Source organism: Typha latifolia, chromosome 1 (assembly GCF_019914945.1).
Source record: "Typha latifolia isolate L0001 chromosome 1, TyphaL0001v2, whole genome shotgun sequence".
Taxonomy (NCBI): Eukaryota; Viridiplantae; Streptophyta; class Magnoliopsida; order Poales; family Typhaceae; genus Typha; species Typha latifolia.
Window position 1 is genome coordinate 16,712,289 of NC_133086.1, and position 20,796 is coordinate 16,733,084.

At 34.3% G+C, this 20,796-nt stretch overlaps 3 protein-coding genes across 4 annotated transcripts; all 3 read right to left on the minus strand.

Annotated features, from left to right (window-relative positions):
* Positions 1-591: 591 nt before the first annotated feature.
* On the minus strand, positions 592-4,488 carry LOC140781607 (nucleosome assembly protein 1;2-like). Of its 2 annotated transcripts, none has more exons than XM_073127662.1 (12): positions 4,243-4,488; positions 4,100-4,143; positions 3,923-4,018; positions 3,130-3,222; positions 2,451-2,541; positions 2,300-2,361; positions 1,958-2,142; positions 1,683-1,860; positions 1,553-1,596; positions 1,175-1,367; positions 1,052-1,069; positions 592-947 (listed from the first exon to the last, which is right to left on the minus strand). In XM_073127662.1, the coding sequence occupies exons 1-12, from the start codon at positions 4,313-4,315 to the stop codon at positions 891-893; spliced, it is 1,134 nt and encodes a 377-aa protein (XP_072983763.1). In that variant the 5' UTR covers positions 4,316-4,488; the 3' UTR covers positions 592-890. The 2 variants fall into 2 exon arrangements, with proteins under 2 accessions (XP_072983763.1, XP_072983772.1); XM_073127671.1 differs by having other exon boundaries at positions 592-944; positions 4,243-4,419.
* A 1,244-nt stretch (positions 4,489-5,732) lies between these two features.
* Positions 5,733-9,975, minus strand: LOC140780717 (uncharacterized). The gene is made up of 7 exons (XM_073126437.1): positions 9,665-9,975; positions 9,427-9,551; positions 7,819-7,908; positions 7,318-7,370; positions 6,637-6,739; positions 6,349-6,464; positions 5,733-6,247 (listed from the first exon to the last, which is right to left on the minus strand). Exons 1-7 carry the CDS (start codon positions 9,846-9,848, stop codon positions 6,199-6,201), a joined length of 720 nt encoding a protein of 239 aa, XP_072982538.1. The 5' UTR covers positions 9,849-9,975; the 3' UTR covers positions 5,733-6,198.
* Positions 9,976-12,638: 2,663 nt separating this feature from the next.
* On the minus strand, positions 12,639-14,043 carry LOC140798536 (putative GATA transcription factor 22). Its single transcript, XM_073152395.1, has 3 exons — positions 13,710-14,043; positions 13,311-13,583; positions 12,639-13,243 (listed from the first exon to the last, which is right to left on the minus strand). The coding sequence occupies exons 1-3, from the start codon at positions 13,890-13,892 to the stop codon at positions 12,923-12,925; spliced, it is 777 nt and encodes a 258-aa protein (XP_073008496.1). The 5' UTR covers positions 13,893-14,043; the 3' UTR covers positions 12,639-12,922.
* Between the last annotated feature and the right edge of the window lie 6,753 nt (positions 14,044-20,796).

Genomic DNA, 20,796 nt, shown 5'->3' on the forward strand with positions numbered 1-20,796 from the left:
TATTACTGAAGTCAAATTTAAAAATAATTATTAGAGACAACGGTATAGATGATTAAATCGTATTAAAAATAATATTGATTAAAATTCATATGATCTAAAAATATAGCAAATATATTAAATACTTATATTATTTTTATTATCTAAAATTCTATCGGCGTATGTCTGATAAATATTTTTAAATTCAACTTATAAATTAATTAAATATAATAATGAAAAGTGAGGTTAGAGGAAGACTAGGGTGCTTATTCTGGATTCGTATCTTATTAGAATACAAAGCATTCAAAAATTACAGAACATGGAAGTCCATTGTCCAGAGAGAAATCACTTAAGCTTAGTTTAGTATAGTAATTATACTAATTTGGCTTATTATTATTATTTTTTTATTTTGTATCTTAATTTGGGTTAGTAGATAAATTAGACATGGGTATATCAAGGGACAGTTATGGCTAGTAAAATTCATTAGCTCTGGATATGAAAAATATGGATGAATCGGTTGCTGGATACGTTGAACTCCTTAGTCATGGGTCTAAAAAAGCAAACTGAGCTATTGCACTGCACAAGAAGAGTAAGAGACATCTATTCATGACTATCTGAAAAATAATATGCATTGCACCATATACTAACTTTCCGAAGTCACACTACAATTCGAAAAAAGCACTTCCAGCATTTTAATAACTATCTGCAATAGCCATAAAGCATGAGATGGAAAATGACTAACAAGCCTGAATACCGAAATCAACAGTCCAAGACAAAAATTCCAGTTGCCCATTCCCACAAGTCTAACTTACATCGGCAGCAAGGAATCAGACTTGAGTTGCTCACCCAAACCCTCAATATAGATATTTTAATCAACAACCAGATTCAACATGTACTTCCCCACATAAATTAAGTTACTGTTGCTTGCACTCGGCTGGCCGCTCCCCTTGTTGACCTTCCACTCCACCCTTCTGGAGTTAAAATTAACACCTCATTTAGACTATAAAGTATTGATTGCAAAATTTAAAAGACAAATGATGATTGTCTTGCCTAAGACGGGAATAGTATGTTATACCTTATGAGCAGCTGCCGACTGCTTGGGGCAACAAAATACAAGTAAATCAGCAAGAGAGTCGAACAGAATAATTTTGACACAATATAACATATCAAAATCGTTAAAATAAAGTCAGATGCATACCTTCTTCCTGATCTTGGGTTCTTCCTCATCATCATCATCATCATCGTCTTCATCCTCTTCTTCTTCCTCATCATCATCTTCTTCTGCATCATCATCCTCATCTTCCTCTTCTATGTCAAAATCATCCCCTTGAACAGCCTCGCCCGTGAACCATGAGACAGCATGAGGTATAATTTTATCTCTAATAGTAGACCTGCAAGGCAAGAATACCTTACATATGATGAGAAGGTCATCTATTTTTTCTATCACACTAGAGATATCAGTAAGTTAGTAATACACCACATCCGGAAAAAAAAAGATGGAGAACCAGTATACGGGCATTATGCCTTCTCCGTTCTATTATCAGCAAAATTGTAGCAACCTCTTAATAAAGCTTACCCGATTTCATAATCTTGCTCCATTTGACTCTGTAGCTGCTCGGCCTGTTCCAAGGACAGCCATGAGTTAAGTTCAAAAAATGCTTATGTTGTACCCTTCTTATCTGAATCAAAAAGTTATGTCAACTTACAGTATCTTCATCGATATCCTCATCATCATCAGGGACTTGTGGAGGATTAAAAAAATTAAAAAAGCTCTCACAATTTTCTGTTTTAGTGATGGGCTTGGCATTCTTCGATCCCTTTTTTGGTTTCTTCTTTAAAATCTTCTGGGTCAAGCTTTTTCCTGGATACCATTCTATTTCGGTCCTAAAATGCAAAGAAGAAGAATTCTCACCATATATAAAAATGAAACAAAAATAAATCATATCCAATGTATATTTCAGCACTGAGGAAAACAAATTACCCTATTGCTTTCTCTAAGATCGGCTCATCATCATCAATCATGTGATATGTTTTCGTCAAGACAGAATTCTTAAAATAAGGGTTTATATCAAAGAAGAATTCCAGCTTGAAACCCTTAGGGTTGTCAATTCTGCACCACTTGATGTCTTTTATATACTTAAGAGCTCCCTCATCACGCTCTTGAATCTAAAAGAGAACAATGCAATCAAATTTCACGAAATATAAACACACAGATGAAAATAAGATTAAAATACATCTAGATAAAGATTTTTTGTTTTTGACAAAACCCTGTTTCATTCAGAATATAGATAGAGATCTATATAGAGGAAGTAAACAAAAGTACCTCCTCAGCTAGAACTTCATTTGTCTTCATAGCATTGAACCAAAAATCTGGCACACCTTTTGCTGAAGCAAGAAGAAACAATGAGAAATGGCAACCATTAAGACAGGATTGGAAGAAACGAATTCTCTTTTTCCAAGTTTGCTTTATAAACCTTCAGTAGCTTTATCCTCAGTAGAAGCTTCCTCTGTTGTTTCATCTGTAACACCTTCAACTTCAACTACTCCATTCACAATTTCGTATCTCTACACATTTATAAGCAAACTACACTATTAATACTACATATATTGGTTAAATGATCATAAGTGGTTTGACAGTCAAACAATGCAAATAGGGATCGTCGGATAGCCTTTTTGAGCTTTCAGCACAAGACAATGGCATGTCACCCAAATAAAAGATAGCCTGATGTGAATCAATAAAGGTGATTCAACAAGTTCCCATCCTAATAGAGCCTTAAACAATGAAGTACTATAAAAGATCCAACAAGCCTCTTTATAACTCTGCTTACTGCCAATTCTCAATTTTTATCAACTTGATGTGACCGTAAGTCTTGCCCTTGCATATGAGAGGTCATAGGTTCAAGTCTAGGCAACAAGCTCTTCAAAAAGACGGGTAAGAAAACATACAACCCTCCCAGACCTCACGTAAGCAGGAGCCTCATCCATGTGGGCACCCTTTTTCAATATTCATTTCGGGGAGGAAAGCATAAAGATTAATAATTGCTCTAATTAGAACCTCATCCTTGCTATCAAATCTCATAGTAAGCTACCTCATGGTAGCCCTAAAATCACATGGCTCTCCAAATAGTTATCCAACAATGCAAAAGGTCGTACCTTGGTGTACAATGGCTGATAAAGTTTCTGATATTTAGCTTCAAGTGCAGCTCTTTCCTCAAAAAATTTTGCCTCCAGCTCATCATGTTGACTCTGGAAAACATGATATAAATAAAAAATTTAATTAGCTTGGTAGAAAAAATAAATCAATTTACAGTTTGATAATCCATATGTACACAACTGGTAGAGCGATTAAAAACAAAATGAGACAAGCAAATCATGTTTGTTGTATCTTACTGCCATGATCCTTCTTAATTCCATTACATCATCAAGCTAGAATTTATGATAAACTTCCAATCAATCATAAGGTGTTCTCATCGTACAATAGTATATTATCTTACACATCCTTACTGAGCATGTATATCAAAGACAACTATGGGTTTCGAATATGTTATTTTCTTTTCACTCCTGCTGACCAACAACAATACACTGACAAAGAAATGAACGAACACCACTTAAGAGAAAAACACAGCAGAATGCAGGAACAACCCTTAGGTTAAATGGGGAGAGTGGAAAAAGGAAAGAAATAGATATAGTGTACAGAAGGTTCCAATCGTAAACAATCAGTAGATTCTAGTTAATAGCATCACAAACAACAAAATCTAGTGACGAGCAACAACACGGGACTTTAAGATGAGCAATGAACAGATCAGATAACAAAGGAAAAGGAATATATATATATGAGGCGTCTAACAGCAGAATAATAGCACAATCCATAAAACTTAACAGGAAGCACAAAGACGAAACCGTCCAATGGAAAGAAGGTAAAAGGCACTGCACATCAGAAATAGACCTGGATCTCCCTCAACACCTCGACGCGCTTCCTGACCTTGGGAGAAAGGGCCTCAAGCACATCGGTGTGCTGCCCCGCCAAGCTCTGTAGCTTGTCCTGCAAACCAAGATCCCACATTTTTCAATCATACCCAAGAAATTTGACCAAACTGAAGCAAAATAAAGCTAAAGACCTCACCTTTAGAGCATTGACAAGCCCCGCGCGATCCTCCGCGCTCAAAGCTAAACACGACAAGCACTTCCGCGGATTAGAAACAAAGAGGAGACACAGTAATATGTATGACGAGATCTAATCGACGAAAAGGCGGGAAAGAAAGAAACCAGCGGTGGCGGCGGGAAGGGAGGAACCGAGATCGGAGAGGTCGAGGATATCCTGCTTCTTGTTGCCGCTCATGGTTGCTCGCCGGCGCCGCTGCTCCTCGAGGGAAGATGAGGTGGGAAAGAGAGAAACCCTAGAGAGTTAGGGTTTTGGGCGAGAGGGGAAAAGAGGGATAGGATGGGGGAGATATGGAAGGGTTTTATAGCTGGGGGGGAAATCGCGGGTGTAGGTTTTTCTTTTTCCTTTCTATATTTCTAATTTAATATCATAATTTTATCTAATATCATATCAAATAGCATAAGATATCCATCACTCCGTACGTATTACTTCCACTCACTCAAACGAATAGTGGACACATATACCCTTAAATTATCTAATTATATCACTAAACTCCATCTCTTAGAAATTATGTTAGAAAAAAATTTAAAAAAATTAGGTAACTAATTAGATAAACAACAAAAACTTTAATTAGATAAGAACAATTTAGAGTTTAATTTTTGAAAAAGTTATTATAAAAAATGAGAGAGAAGAACAAAGAAAAAATAATAATAAGTTCATCTTTGTCTATTCATTAAGTTAGTTAAATTTTTAATTTTTTAATAAAATATTAACGGAGAGAGTTTAGTGATACAAATAGATAATCAAAGATTGTATGTGCTCCTTTTTTTCTCTGAGAGTAAAAATGATACAGAGAGTCAAATATAATTAACCCAAAATTTTACCACCTATATATTATAATTAGGATTTTATATAACTTGCATATTTATTTAGGAAAAAATATGAATATGAATATGATATTTACAATATATTTTCAGAGATACGTAGGACAAGAAAAAGTTTATATATATTCAAACAAATTAAAATCAAATTTTGTTATACTGAGGAAGAAAACAAAGTCTACGGTATTATTATTACTAATTAATTATTTCTACAATATATTGAATGATAGATTTTAATTAACATGGAATAGACAAATCTAGCTCCATATCCCGGGAAAACATAAGTGAGAGTAGACGTTGGATTCTGCTTCATTGTTGGAATCCAATGCCGTGACGAAAGTAATGAGATAATTAACTGGATATGAGATCAAAGAGACTTGAGAGAATAATTCAATAGGACATATTTTAATCATATGAGCAAACACTAGATTCCTCTCACTAGAATCTTGCAACAGATGCGTAGTTAGATGCAAATAATATATTTTTTTTAGGAAAAGAAGATAGATTTGCATTAATCATGCGTACGTATTTCACGTAGGAGTCAAATATGAGACCAAACTAGTCGTGTATCAAGAAAGTAAATTTAGTTCAAGTGACGAAGGTTAGAAACTCCACTTGCCAAATAGTAAGGAGTTCCGAGGACTTCGAAGCATTGCATAAATCTCAACTCCACTTAGCCTGCTCTAGTATTTAAAAACTCGGCCTCTTGGGTGCGTTGGAACTTGGAATTGGACCTACATGTCACTCTCAAAACAGAAAGGAGAGAAAAGGAATACGCTAAGTGGATTTGATTTCAAAATTTTGCACACTAAATTGATGTCACAATGATCATGTTGATTAAAATCAAATAATCAACATCAAACCTACATTAAAACAATTGAATTTTGATGTTAAGCTCTCACAAGAATAAGAGAAAATATTGGCTGATCTGAAGGAATATAACACCACACACAGCTCTCTCTCTCTCTCTCTCTCTCTCTCTCTCTCTCTCTCTCTCTCTCTCTAAGTTCTTTGAAAGAGCTTCCTTGGAGCATCTCCTTATCCAATCTCCATTCTTCCAAACTTAGTACATATGGGACACACCTTCTCCGGTTGTCCCTCGATTTACTTTCCTCATTTTGCAGTGCATCGACATATAATGCGTCGTGCACTTGCGCATTGCAATGGTTGAATCACTCTCGGTAGTATTTGACCATGCAAGTCACTTGAAGATCGAGTATGTATAGCAGTACAGTGCACTCACTGCAGCGCGGGTTGTTGAGAATTGGCAAAGTTACTTGTTCTTTTCCTGTCAAGGGTTGTCCACATTTTCTCAATGAATGCAAGGGAAAGTATAATATGAAGGTCACAGCTAGAAAATTGGAAAGGTATACCGGAAAAAGGTCTCACCGAAAGTTCATGCGAAGCTCGTCTGCGATATGGTGTGAAGAAGCACCTGTGGAGAACCCTAGCCTAAACATGAGCTCCTCCAAGCGTTCCACGTTGGTCAGGTACAAATATCCAATCTATTAGAAAAAAATCATCAGAGATCACAAGGATAGCCATACTATTTCATATAGCAGTAATCAGTTGTCTAAGTATCGATATGGCAAAATTCAAACTATTGAAATTAGTGGTTTATACTTTTATTCAGAGACACTTGCAATATTACATCAAGTTGTAGATAGTAACTATTACCAGTGTTTCAAGTGAAGAGGCTCTGTTATAGACGGCTACACCGGCCCGCTTTGTAGTACGCGATTTACTGGTAGCAATGTTTTTACCCCAGCGAAGTATGTCCCTGTGTGAAGATTTCAGAACAATGATGTGGCATATGCATTTATAACTAAAACAAAGACTCTTTTTATTTCAATATGAGGAGATAATTAATAAAAACCTAGTTAAAACTATGGTTAGTCCTAACTACAGGTTTATCTACCAAAACTAAGCAATTGAAACTTTCTCTGCTCAAGCTTTGAGACACTTCGACTTCGTTCGACGCTTAAAAAATATAAAATGAGAAAGCAGCCAGGTGCCACATGAAAACTGTACATTTTATCGGCATTAGAGAGATAATGTCTACCCATAGAATTTTTAGTTTTTACGCTTGTACCTGCTTGATGTAAAAGCAAAATTAAAGTCACCCCAGTATCAGAAATGCTTGCATTAGGCTAGTTCTTGTGGATTCTGGGAAAGGATTAAGCACTCATATTTAACCGAAAGAAATAGGAACTTAACATTAACAAGTCACGGATTCCAGAAAATAAAGTTTTTCCAAATCCAATCTTTAATAAATGAAGAAACTTATATTCTATGCTAGCTACACCAGTGAATTTCAATAAGTCTTGAATTAGAAAGACAAAAGGAAATTGTGCCAACCTTTCTTCTTCAGTTAAGTAGTCCTCATCAAGAAGCTTCTTAAGCAATACATCCTGAAAAATATGAAAAATATGATAACTGAAAACCACTGTAATTTCAGGAATTTTAGCAGACAAATGAAAAATGCTAATCAAACAAACAATAGTAGAGCTACTTAATAAAATGACAAGAGGTAGAATTGCTGGAAATTGTACAGATATTTCTAGTTAATTACAAATTGTCGACACGAATCACTTTAGAGAAGGCCAGAATGAAAGGTGCTTCTGTATAAGCACAGAGAATAAAGATTGTAGGGATCAAGCAATGTGCAGGAGAGCAAATAGTGCAAAGCATCATTTAAAGGTTCACATAAACGCAAGAATATGATCACAGGTACAAAAATGAATTGGTACATTTGGCAGGTCGACTATCTAAATAAGCACATCATGATAGTAGCACTCCCAGGTGTGACCTATCATTGGCTTGTTAATTGCTAAACTGAGCATGTACTTGACGGCATACCTGTGCTTCACAGCGAACCACTTTCATAACGCGTTCATTATACTCATTGATACTTAGAGGCGGAAACAAGAAGTGTCTTCGCGCATATAGCTGCAAATATTGAAGAAAAAATTTAAATGGCGGAATTTATGAATGAAATACAGATTGCATTCCCTAAAAAGCAAAATCTTAAAGAAAGCAATATTGCTTACAAGTAGCCAAAGAATTACAAAAACTGCAGCTTGGTATATAATAGTAATACTGCCAAAGAACCATAAAAAAAAATGCTATAAACACATTATTCAATGCAGTCTAGTACATTTGGGATCACCTGCAGATTAAGATCAGTATACAGTATCATAGTTTTGGCAATCTGTATGCTAAATTTTCATACTGGTTTGTTGTTCTTCAAAGACAAACCTTTACACAAAATATCAAGTTAGGATTTAGGAACAACCAAATGTCATATAGCTGAGTGGAAAAAAAAAACATTTGTACTATCAGAAAAGATGTTGCAAGGTAACCAAGAATGACTTTAGCTAATTTTATGATCGTTAGCTAGCTATAAACTGAAAGCGTCATTTGTTGCAGTCTTCCAAGTTCACATAAAAGGTTTATAGAAATCGCATTGTGTCAAGCTTCATGGTACATTATACATACAAAACAAATTTCACCTATAAGAGTAACATCAAAAACCAAACAGTAGCTCCACCTTATGACCAACCGCCCACTCTTTGGCTTAGCTCAACTATCATCAAAGGCATCTCTCAAACTCGAGAATCCATGATTGGTAGCATGGATTCCCAGGAATGTGAACACCATCTGCAATTTGTTTTTGAAGGATTCAAGCCCCAAAAGGAGTCTAACTAATATCACTTCCCAGAAGCATCTCTCACATCCATCTAATTCAACAGTATTTACTGCCTCCATGCAAATATGTCTATTTGACAGGATGAGACTTTGTTCTTCTATATGTAAGACATAAACGAATATGTGAATATCTTGTTGCAATGAGAGACTTCTGTCATATTATGGGTCCATAAGATCATTAACTTATTTGGAAGTCTAATTTAATGAAGTTTGCCAATTAATAAGGTTTGTTCCTGAACTAAAGTGTATCCATCAGATATTCCTAAAATGAGCATCATGAAACATGCTTAAGGAGAACATATGAGAAATGTGGGAAGTTTAAAGTGTTGTCAAGCAGGTTCCAAAGGTCTGATATTATAAATAATAATGCCTTGGGGACGTCATATGTTTATCTATCGCCCTTATATATCAATACCTCAAATCTCTACAAAAGCACATATCAGTTGACAGTAGTACTAATAGCCCTAAGGGCATTAACAACGCACTGGAACATCCAAGTACACTTAGGTTCAGGAATCATGAGTTCCTCCACAAATAATACTGCTTTATGCCTTTATCTCTGTATTACAAGACAAGTCGTAACAATAATGCTCAAAAAGTTCATTCAACGATGCTACATGAGAGGACCAATACGGCAGCTGACAGTGTAAACACTCGAGAATGAAAAGTTGCCGGAAAATTAAAACTTTACCAGCTATAATGCAGTTTCATGTACTCTGATTAAAAAGAAAGGAGTTACAATCCAACCCAGAAGCCCACCTCATATATGCAGTCTCCCAAGTATGCCAAAGACGCCGCGTTGTAGATCGATCGAGGCTTCTTCACCTTCGGCGCAGACGGCAACCACCATCTCTCAAAACCCAGGTATCTCTCACCCACTTCTCCTATTTCCCAAGAACCCCAATTAAAATTGCATAAAACTCCAATAAAAATGGCAAATGGGGTCCGATGGAGGAAACCGAGTGAAGGATTCGAGAAATAAACATCAAGGCGGTACCTTTCTCCTCCCTCTCTAAGAGGGCAGTCCTCGGGATGGCGGGAGCTGTGGAGTTGGGTGTGGGAAGGCGAGGAGGCGGCTTGGGGGTAGCTTTGGGGAGCCTTAGGGGCTTAGGCGTGGGGTTGGTGTCCCACGAGGCTCGAACGCGGACTAAAGAGTAGGCCATGGCAGTGGCTGCGGCCATGGTTCCGTGCTCTAATTCCTCCTCCGCTTTCAGTCTCACGGGGTCGGGAAGACGAGGTTGAGATATTCTCCGCGGATAAAAGTGCTCGATAGGATGTTATCCTCTTGAATCCGGCACTTTCCTGTTTGTTTTTGCATGTACACCCTTCAAATAATTTTTATTTACGTGTAAGTGAATTGTCCATATTGCATATGGTATTATGGTATACCCCCTCCTGACTATATTTCCATATTAAAAGGATAAAGGTTATTTTAGGTGAATCAGTAAGTCTGGCAATTGATCAGAATTACATGTTAGGTTATAGATTTGACTCCTAATTAGTCTAAAATAGGGATAAAAGGGCTACATAACTTTAGCCTACAAAGAATTAAAAAGCCTCGGTTAAAAATGTCCATGAGGCATTGATACGGAGAGGATCTCCCATAATCAATTCTTTTTTCGGAGGAAAGGCATAGGCGAAGATCTTATTACTAAAATTTATTATTTAGTTATAACTGACAATCTTGAAAATAAGTCTTTCATTTGATTATCATCAATAACACCGTATGGAGAGGACAACAAACAAGTTTGATGGACCTAAAAATCTACAGCAAAATCGGTCCTCACAAAAACACGAGCAAAAGACGGTAAAAGAAAAAGACCATCACTCCTACGGGAAAGAAATTTTTTTAAAACCCTAGCATAAGTGAGCCGCTAGGGTAACCATCACTTACCACACATTTTCCGTAATCAAATATCCATGTCCTCTTTTTTTTTCTACTTCGTCGATAATTATTGTATTTTTGTTGCATTGTCAAATTTAAAAGATAAAATGACATGTATCACTTAGAGCCAGCGGTCTTGGGACATGAAAATTTTGAAATTAGAATAAAATAAATACTTATTCTAAAATTTTATTTTATTTTATTTTAATTACTGGTTGGGTCTTCCGTAGCAAAAAAAAAATGATGAGTGCTATAATAAATATGAAATAAGATGGTGATTGGTTGTGATAATTAGAATAATGGATAAAATGATCAAATTAACCTTATTAGCATATTGTAAATAGATATTTGGTATTTATTTATTTATTTAGAGAAAGATTAAAAAAAATAGGTGTAAAACATTAAATATTAATTATAATTTTATTTTACATCTATGGTATTATCTTCTTATGATTATTTTTCTAATTATTGGCTAAAAATAATTTCGCTTCATTCATCACAACTTACATAATATAAATAGTATCACAAATAGGCACTCATATTAAAATATTTTTATTATAAATATATTTTAATAGGAATGGAATATATTATATAGTCATATTATACTATTCAACCTGAATCTAAACCACAACATCACTATAAAAAAGTGAGGAAAAAATAGTCATTTGCATTTTGTAATAAGTGGGTGAGATATTTCAAAAAAGTTATCCCAACTAAACATGAAATAAAAAGGATTTACTTTTTTTAAAAAAAAAATCAGATTTATTTCGAAATAATCCACTTACTCCACTCAGCCAAACAGCCCTAAAAATGAGGAAATCATAGTCATCAAATTAAAGAATGTGGTTAACTACAAATTGATTGTTATATACTCAGTTTTAATATTTCAGCATGTAGATCATACGAGAAAAGAAGTCATTATTAAATTAAGAGTTAAATACATTTTAATCGCTGTAATTTGGATGAAAATCACTTCTGTGAATTTTGTTTTGTACCAATATTTCTTTTTATGCTTTTGACTAAACTATAAATATAAATATTGTTACATAGATAATAAAATGACTTCAATGATTTTATTTTCCTTAAATAAATTAATATATATTAGGAGGGAAAGTCCAAGGGTAAGTGATACAAATTAGTAAAATATTTTTATTTAAATTCGAAATAACTTTTTGAATTTAAGAGACCGACATCATTGATTTTGGAAAAGAAAATCTAATTGTTTTTAGTCAAAAGTGTGTGACAGTGTGAGACATATGTTCAGTAAAATGTACTTAACGCTTAAATTAACAAAAAACTAATTTTGGTCAAACGGTACCCTTTCCTCTCTCCTCTACCCCTTTCTCTGACACGTCCAGATATCCCTCCATTTCTTCATCTCTCTCTCTCTCTCTCTCTCTCTCTCTCTCTCTCTCTCTCTCTCAGAAGCAATCCTTTATCAAATGAAAAGGAAAAAGAGAGGAAATCTATATCCATAGCGAGGAGAAGCTAACCTTGATTGGCACATAAAAAGTAGACAAGAGGAAGAGGGACATCCTTGTCTCCTTCTCACTGATAACTGGACCTAGGTAGCTACTAATTAGTCCCAAGCTTAAGATCATAAGGTGATAGAATATGAAAGGCTCACAATTTACAAAAATCTTTGTTTATTTAATACCTGTTCTGTTAGTTGTGTCAGTACTAGTGATGTTAATTAATAGTATACTTTCTTCTGTAAGTTCCTTCAGGTTCTTTGGATGTCACTGCAAGCTCAGTAAAGTAAAATGTAAAACTTTGATAATTGTTTCATAACTGAAGGCTTTAGCTTACTACTCCTCAGCCAAAGTGGTATCAGTTTTCTTTTAAGTTCGAGTACATTAACTTCAAATTTCTACATTTCAGGTCTCTGGTGTTTAACTTTTAAAACTACAATAAACATTTCGGAGAAACTTGATGGACTTGTCTGGGTCTTGTGATGAACAACAAAACAATGATATTTTCTGCAGCTACAGTACAGCAGAAAACTTTCCGTCAGCAAAAAAATGAAGTAAATGAAACATATTCCATCAACATATGACTTGCTCTCTAAAGTAAGAAATATCAAATATAAGCTGATAACAAATTAGTTAATCTTCTTCATTATTGACGATATACTCAGTTAACTGAGAATCCCATATTACACAATTAGGCTCAAAAAGATCTAATAGATACCATGCTAATCACTCTACGCACTTGAGTACTCCAAAGCCAACAAAATAACATGACAGGAAATTAATCTGCCTTGTTTCTAGCTCTCACCAGTTAATTACTACTCCTCCCACAAACACAAGCTATCATGAACACCTCCAGTAGAGCAAAAATTAAAAGAAAGTAAGTACTACTGCTCAGGTATCATGAACAAGCCAGCCCACAAGATAGAGCCATCAACAAGATCGCCGCATCCCGCTCATCCTGCGGGAAAACTCGATGGAACGCCGAATTCTTACCTAAGCTTATCGTGACACCTTTGAAACAAACATCTCTCTTCGCCTTCGCAGATCCAGCGGTACTACTAGTGGGGATCTTGAACCTTTTCTTGAATGGAACAGTGCGATCCACTTCGGCTTTCTCCTCTCTTCGCACTTTTCTACGTGCGTCGGTAGGTATTAATCCACTCGCCATGGCAGCCCGTCGCGCCTTCCTTTGCCTAATACCGCAGGCGTTACACAGGGACTGCACCATGAATATCTATGTTAAGTACGGAATTAATTAACGAGAAAAGAAGTAGATATAGATATACCTTAGGGCCATGAGGACCACTCCTCCACAAAGGAGTCTTGGTTGTGTTGCAATCGGAGCAGACTCGGATGATACCAGTAGGAGAGTTGCTAGTGTTGTTGACTTGATCATCGTGATGTAGTTGTGTGTTGCTTCTTCTTGGTTTGTTCATGCCTATGTGAGAAGAATTCGTCATCTTCTTTATAAACCGCATCTTGGATGGCACCCACTTGCCTGAGCCGTGCAAATTATTCTCCCTAATGTATCGATCGCATAGCAATCGCTCGTCGGCGGGCTACGTACAAAGACGAGGAGAGAATTAGCTAGAGACCATATATAGATTAATCGTAAGGAATTTTTTTTTTGTGGGTAATTTAATCAGATGGGCGCTGGATGCATGAGAAGAATTAGAGCCCGTTACCTCCTTTTGTGGTACTACTTGCTGCTTTAAGTGGTGATATCCTTCGCTTGCTTCTTGATCATAGGCAGCGTTCATCAGAAAGGGGTAGGGTGCTGAAACACCATGGAGAGGGAGGTGACTTTGATCTTGATCTCCCCCTTCCATAGGTATAGGACCAAATTGGCTCATGTAGAATGTAGTCATGTATATATATGTATATATAGAGAGAAAGAGAGAGAGTTAGCTACGAGAAGAGCAATGGAAATGGGATGGGATATAGGTAAGGGAGAGAGGAAACTAAACAAGGTCTAGGATCGATCAAAAACTGTTGCAATAGTGTAGTCTCTATTATTTATTTATTTATTTGTCTATGGGCTAGATAATGGGTAAGCACTTGGCGATATATAGGCCCGTTTTGCAACGAGATAAAAGAAAATTTGACATAAGTATAATTTTTATCTCAATTTCATTTTGGATGTTTGGCCAGGAAAATTAAAATAAGTGTTGGACAAAATTATGACATAAAATACAAGTGATGTTTGGTTGTGATAATTAGAATAAGAGATCAAAATGATCAAATTAGTATTATTACTTTTTTTCCTAATTTAATGTAAATAAATTATTTTTTTGAAAGATAGAATATGTTTAAATTAAATATAAATTGTAATTTTAATACATTATCTTTTCTTGATTAATTTAAGAATTCTCAGCAAACATTTGATTTGACTTAATTCACTAACTTACGCAGTATATAAAAACCATCACAAATTTCATCAAACATGTATTCTATATAAAACTATTTTTACTACAAATTTCATCAAACATGTATGGTCACATTTATAATGTGAATGTCTGAATTTAAATTGAGATAAAAGATTAGTCACTGTAATATATTATCAAGGGCAAATTGATTATTGTTTTTCTTTGAGATAAAAGAGTGAGATAACCCTTTTTTTTATCCCAACTAAAACATGGGATAAAGTTAACCTGAAAAACCTTATTTATCCTGTTTATTTTATCCCAATACTTTAGCATCTATTTGACACTGATTTTTGGGATAAAATGACTTTAATCCAAATAAATTCTCTATCAAACTTTGCCAAAGGAGTTATGATTACTCTTATTCAAATCATACACATATAATATTTCTATAAGAAACTTATCAAATATTTATCCCAATATCCAAATGTAAATTGGTAAAATTCATAATTTCGGTCGAGTCTATAAAATTCAATCACATAACTATCTGAACTTATAGTTGTATTCTCTCTCTTCCTTGTAGTTGAAAACGAAAACCATTGTCTGCATTTCCTAGCAGCAGGATTTTTCTGCAGTCTGAGTATCTGGGCAGTCCTTTATTGGCTCCTAATCTTGTAAGTTTTTTTTGTGTGTGAGCTTTTGTGGTCCTAATAGAAATGCTTGGGTGCTTAGACAAAGTTATTGTCCCATAAGACTGTTGATATTATTGTCTAATTATTCATCACCTTCTTTTATATTTTAACTGTTGGAATACTTGCCGGCAGTAAAAACCTGCCAAATAAGTACACGATCATACGAAATTACTACGATCTGCTCCGTTTAAAAAAAAAAGTAATTCACGTGATTACTTTTACTGCATGAGAAAGGATATAAAAGATTTTTTTTCTTCTCATGAGCATTAATATTCCAAGTTGCATCGCCAATATAAACTACTAACCCATTCAACAAAAGTTCAAAACTCCTGCAAAGTTCTGAGAACTTTGCATGAAGGCATCTCTCTCTCTATAGGTATAGCCAAAGGGCAATTATTACAGTAGCAGGCAAAGGGACAGGGCAAGCCCATTCAGGCAAGCAAAGCTCAATCTTTTGCTATAGAGTTCGGAATGGTTAATGGCTAGCTAGCTGTATCTAATAATATCTCGTTATATATTCTCTCTCTCTCTCCTCTTCGTTAGCTCTAGATCTTCTTTGCTATGTGAGAGATAAATAGCTAGAAATGGTCGAAAGAGATGTCTCCTCTCAAAACCCAGATGCTTCCATTCGCATAAGCCAAATTGGACAACTTGTCTGCTCTCGTGATCTCTTGGGGCCATTTTTGAGGCTATGTTGTCGCTACGCGAGTATACCATTACCTAAACCCGTTGAATCCAATTCTTTCTTTGGCATAACAAGTGAAAGGTACGATACATATATTAGGATTAAATATATATATTTTATCTCTAGTTATTGTCCTAGAATTATTTTACCTCTTGTATACTTTTTACTAAATTAATTTCTAGACTTCATGAGGCAGTTAAATTTTTAGTCATTTTTAACAAAATTCACCGGAAATACTAAATTACCATCTTTCTATTAAGTATAACAAATAAAATAATCAAAATATCTAAACTATCCTTCTCCCTAATAAGTTTATCTAATATATTTAAAGAGAAATTTTTAGTAATTTGTACGGAGTTATGTTAAGTTGGACGAAAGATTTAATTGTCTCACTTTAGTGAGAATAACATCGATTAATTTGTTATAAAAAATTATATAAATAATTTTAAATCTAAGTATAGAAAGTAAAATATATTTGACTTTATACAGTTTTATTATGTTATTTTAGAGATTGATAGGTAATATCTAATCCCATTCTCAGATCCAGTTTTGAGAGTTAATTAATTATCACTTTCAAGAAAGAACTCAACGACAAGTCTATGCAACAAAACTGTACTGCATGCCGGCCAGTACGGTGCTAGCTAGCTAATATATTATACAGAGACAGAGGGATTATTAATTACAGCTGAAACTAAAACATCTGGTGATGCAAGTGGAGATATATAATTAAAATGGAAAGCTCTTGTTGCTGAAGTGGATTGATGAACACCTCTCTAGCTACTTCAAGCTCATCATCGTCTATCGTTGAACTTCTTATCACAAACAACTATAACGAGATAGTAGTGTCCCCACGATGGGAGGAAAGGGCAAAGATTTTGTATGATCACTAGGTTGGATACGTACAAGATGTTTGAATCACTCCCTGGGTATATACTCTATAGAAAGATAGATGAGCAAAAATTTCACTGCCATATTTGTGTGAGGTCTATATACGTACTTAGGGCTCAATAATGGAGCATGTCCAACGAACTGTAGCTTTCACCTGCAAGCTCAAAAGATCATGACTTTCTGCTACTGGACACTGCTCTCCATGCTACAGTGTACCCTCTCTCTCTCTCTCTCTCTCTCTCTCTCTCTCTCTCTCTCTCTCTCTCTCTCTCTCTCTCTCTCTCTCTCTCTATATATATATATATATATATATATATATGATCAATGATGGATGACTCTAAATAAATAATGGGCTGTCTTCGTATATCACCATCTTTATTATTGTCTTACTGCATGGGTGAAACATTACAAATCCTTTTGTAGATTGGGTTTATTTATCACGATAATTTAAAATAGTTTTTGGCATCTCTGCAGTGAAGAACTTAAGTTATCATATGCATGATCTAGTTTTAATGTGTGTGTGTGTGTGTATGTATATATATATTTGGATTTTATAGAACCGATCGCGAAAATAAGGATACCTTCTTGACATTCTTAATAACATATTAAATTGTCATACCATTTAATTACAAAATTTGACTGAGATACTTGCATGAAAAAAAAATCAAGAATCGTAGCCCATATATATCCTTAAAATTTGAAAGTGGGATGCGATAGTAGAGAGGATACGGGTCCAAGTACAAATATAAAATAATTAGGAGTTGGGACCAAGGCTTTGCTGGCTTTTGTTATATATATATATATATATATAATTTATGTCATCTATCAATATGCAGTAACAACGATAAAAATATCAATAGCACGATATTTGAAAATTAAAGGAATTTATGTTTTTATAAATTATTTTTATTAAATTTTAATGATATCAGTTTAACTAGGATACTATTAAATTTTATTTCTCTCAAAAGATAAATAACAGCAGGCAAAATATAATAATATTAATAAAGAATGTAAATTAGTTTTTATACTTCAACACAGAGAGGAGAATAATGATATATAATATTGGGAGCAAACATTATCTTTCATGACTCAGAAGTCAGAACCAGTAGCAGCCAAAGGAGGAAGGATAAGAAGGCCAAAGAAGATGTAAAATGGAAACATGGGATTTAGGGTTCAAGCACAGCCACGTCTTCTCAGGCTACATCACAAAATTAATCCTTTTTTTTAATTCTTTTCCTTTTTGGACTAACGCTAAACCCTCCTTTTCATGTTGTAATATACTCTTAACACATCGTTATCAGAGGAATTTGGTGCTTTGTGTTGGAATAAAGAAGCCTCTTTAACTGGTATTATATCTCATACTCACATGAGCAATGCTATTATTCTCGTGATAGTTTTGCTAATGGATGTAGAGATAAATCCATGAATCATGACCATATTATGGAGGACATTCCAAAGGACCGGTCTCGGGGGGCCTGCAGTCACGATACGAACCGTTGATAAAAAAAAGTGACGATCTAGATTTTGATGCGATTTGATATAAAGAAGTTAGGAAAGATATATCATGATAGTTAATTAGATTTTTTTTTTAATTTTTATTACTGAATTGGTTGTATCTAGACATTTTCTTAATTGATGGTTCAGATCCTAACTGCAGCCACCCGAGTCTAATCTGATTAAATTAAACCTTGACTCAAGTCTCTCAATCTTATATATATGTGCACTGTGCACATAGTCTATGCAATTAATATTAAATTTAATTTTCCTTTATTTTTCTTAAGCACATATGAAATAGAGATAGGAAATATATAAAAATGGATCAAGGAAAATATCGGTATAATTCGTTTAAGTTGCAAGATCCATCATATTTCTTAACATATATGGAGACTATTTGTAAGAAATGTGAAGAAATAGGAGAATATTCTAGCATTTGTCAAAAAAAAAACATCAAGATAAATTGGAGACTATGGTGGCATCCTATATCGTAAGGTGAGTATTGCTTTAATCCATTAATTAAGGGTATAATATGAAGAGCTAGCACATATAAAAGGACTACAAGAATTTCGTTTAATTAATATATGTTTAGTTCCAACAACTTTTGGAAGTTGCCAACCATAAGAGCCAAAGTATATATCAAAAGGCCTCGTCGTCTAACTCTAACACCATTGAGAACATGCACGTCAAGATAGTCAACCCCAGCGGGCGTGTCGAGCTCCACAACCGCCCGGTTCATCGCGTCGTAGATCATGACACGGAACCCCAGGTGCCGCGTCGCACTTCCGGAGGTCCTCCGGGAGCCGTCAGCCGTCGTCGCCCCCGATGCCGTCGTGTCGTCGCTGGGTCACAAGTTTTACGTAGTGCCGAGGAGATCGTACAAGAATCTTAGCTCTCCTTGCAACCAAACGCCGGGAAGTCGAGGTAAGTTGTCTAAGGGAGATGATAGAGTCGTAGAGAATTAAGGGCAAAGGTTAAAGGAGGAGGAGATGGAGAAGTTTGATCACAACAACGGGATTAGTATTGGTTTTCTTTTTTTTTTAATTTTCTTTATAGCACAGGTGAAGAGTAGTAATGATATTTAATGATCAGCAAACATGCATGTTAACTACTATGTGTATTAATTGTTTCTGAAGAATGTTTAGTTTTATGTGTTTTAATTAAGATGCTCAGCGTTTATATTGTTACTTGAGAAATTAATATACATAAAGAAGAATGGTACACTCATAACTACTTTACAGACATTTTATAAGTGGCTGCAGCGATGGTTATAAAATAAAAAAGAAACTAATGGATAAGAATATGCCACATTATCTTGTTGTAGAATATTTATAAATAATTTTGAGTACAATATTACTCATAAATAAAAGTCTTGTGTCTTCTTCTTTTTCTTTTTTTATTAAAAATTAAAGAATATATTTTGACACCCATTTAATTAAGGATGTTGCAATATTGCATGTGAGCTCATTTAACTCTTAGAAAAGATATTTCATGGAATTTATAAATTAAAAACTAATTTTTGTGCCACACTTTATATATGTAAATTTAATATTTTTTTAATACATAAAACCATAAACTAATTGTTTGTGCAGAACTATGTTTCATCTCTCCATTGTAAGAGTTAAGACTAACATTATAGTCTAATAGTTGAATACTATATAACAGAGATTATGAATTTAATTTCATCTAATGTTAAGGTCAATATTTAATATAAAAAATTTATTTAACTGCACGCTATATACTTATAATTTAAGCATATTGTGATCTCTAATTTTTCAGAATAGCTGATCTAATAATTATTTAACCTTTATATATCATAGAGGATTAACTCTTTTACCTTACTTTATAATTAGCCTATAATTAAGCTCATAATCTATTGAAATTTTTTTAATAAGGTAATATATTATTAATCATTTTTAGGTGCATCAACTTTGTAAATATTGGTCTATAAAAATTACAAGGTCTGCCAAACCCTTCAGCCAAAATATATGGTGCTGTTAAAAAGGGTTCTTTATATTTTGATTCTTATGGAAAGAGTATCACGTATCACAGTTAATTAGTATATTTTTGACACATCATAAGTATCACTAAACTACTTGGATTCTTTGAAAACTGCCATTTGGCGTATAGTTCAAACTTAGCAGATATAAGAAACGACTTCTTTTCCCTTGTAGAAAGTCTGAAACATGCTCGAAAACTATATAATGTCATTCGACATTGAAGATTTTGATAACTCTTATGATATTTTCTTGTCTTTTTAACAAGACACTTAACTATATTGGATAAACTTTATTCAAAATTAATGATATTTTTAAAAGAGCTCAACAATGGTTTCGATAGAAATTATTGGTTTTTTTCAATATATAGTGGTAATTTTGATATTTTTCTAATAATGATCCCCTAAAAAGAAACACAAATAAAAATTAATAATTTTATATTACTAATTCTATTCTGCAACCAAAAAAAAGTTCTATCAAAGGCTCCTAAATTAGTTTAATACTGTAGCCTAACAGTTGAGTGTTACTATCATATAACATAGGTCATGAGTTTAATTTCTTGTGGATGGTAAGGTTGGCATTTAGTAGACTTTTCAATCGAGCACTATATTTATATTTGTGCTCGTCACCGAAGGGTTAATTTTATTTAATAT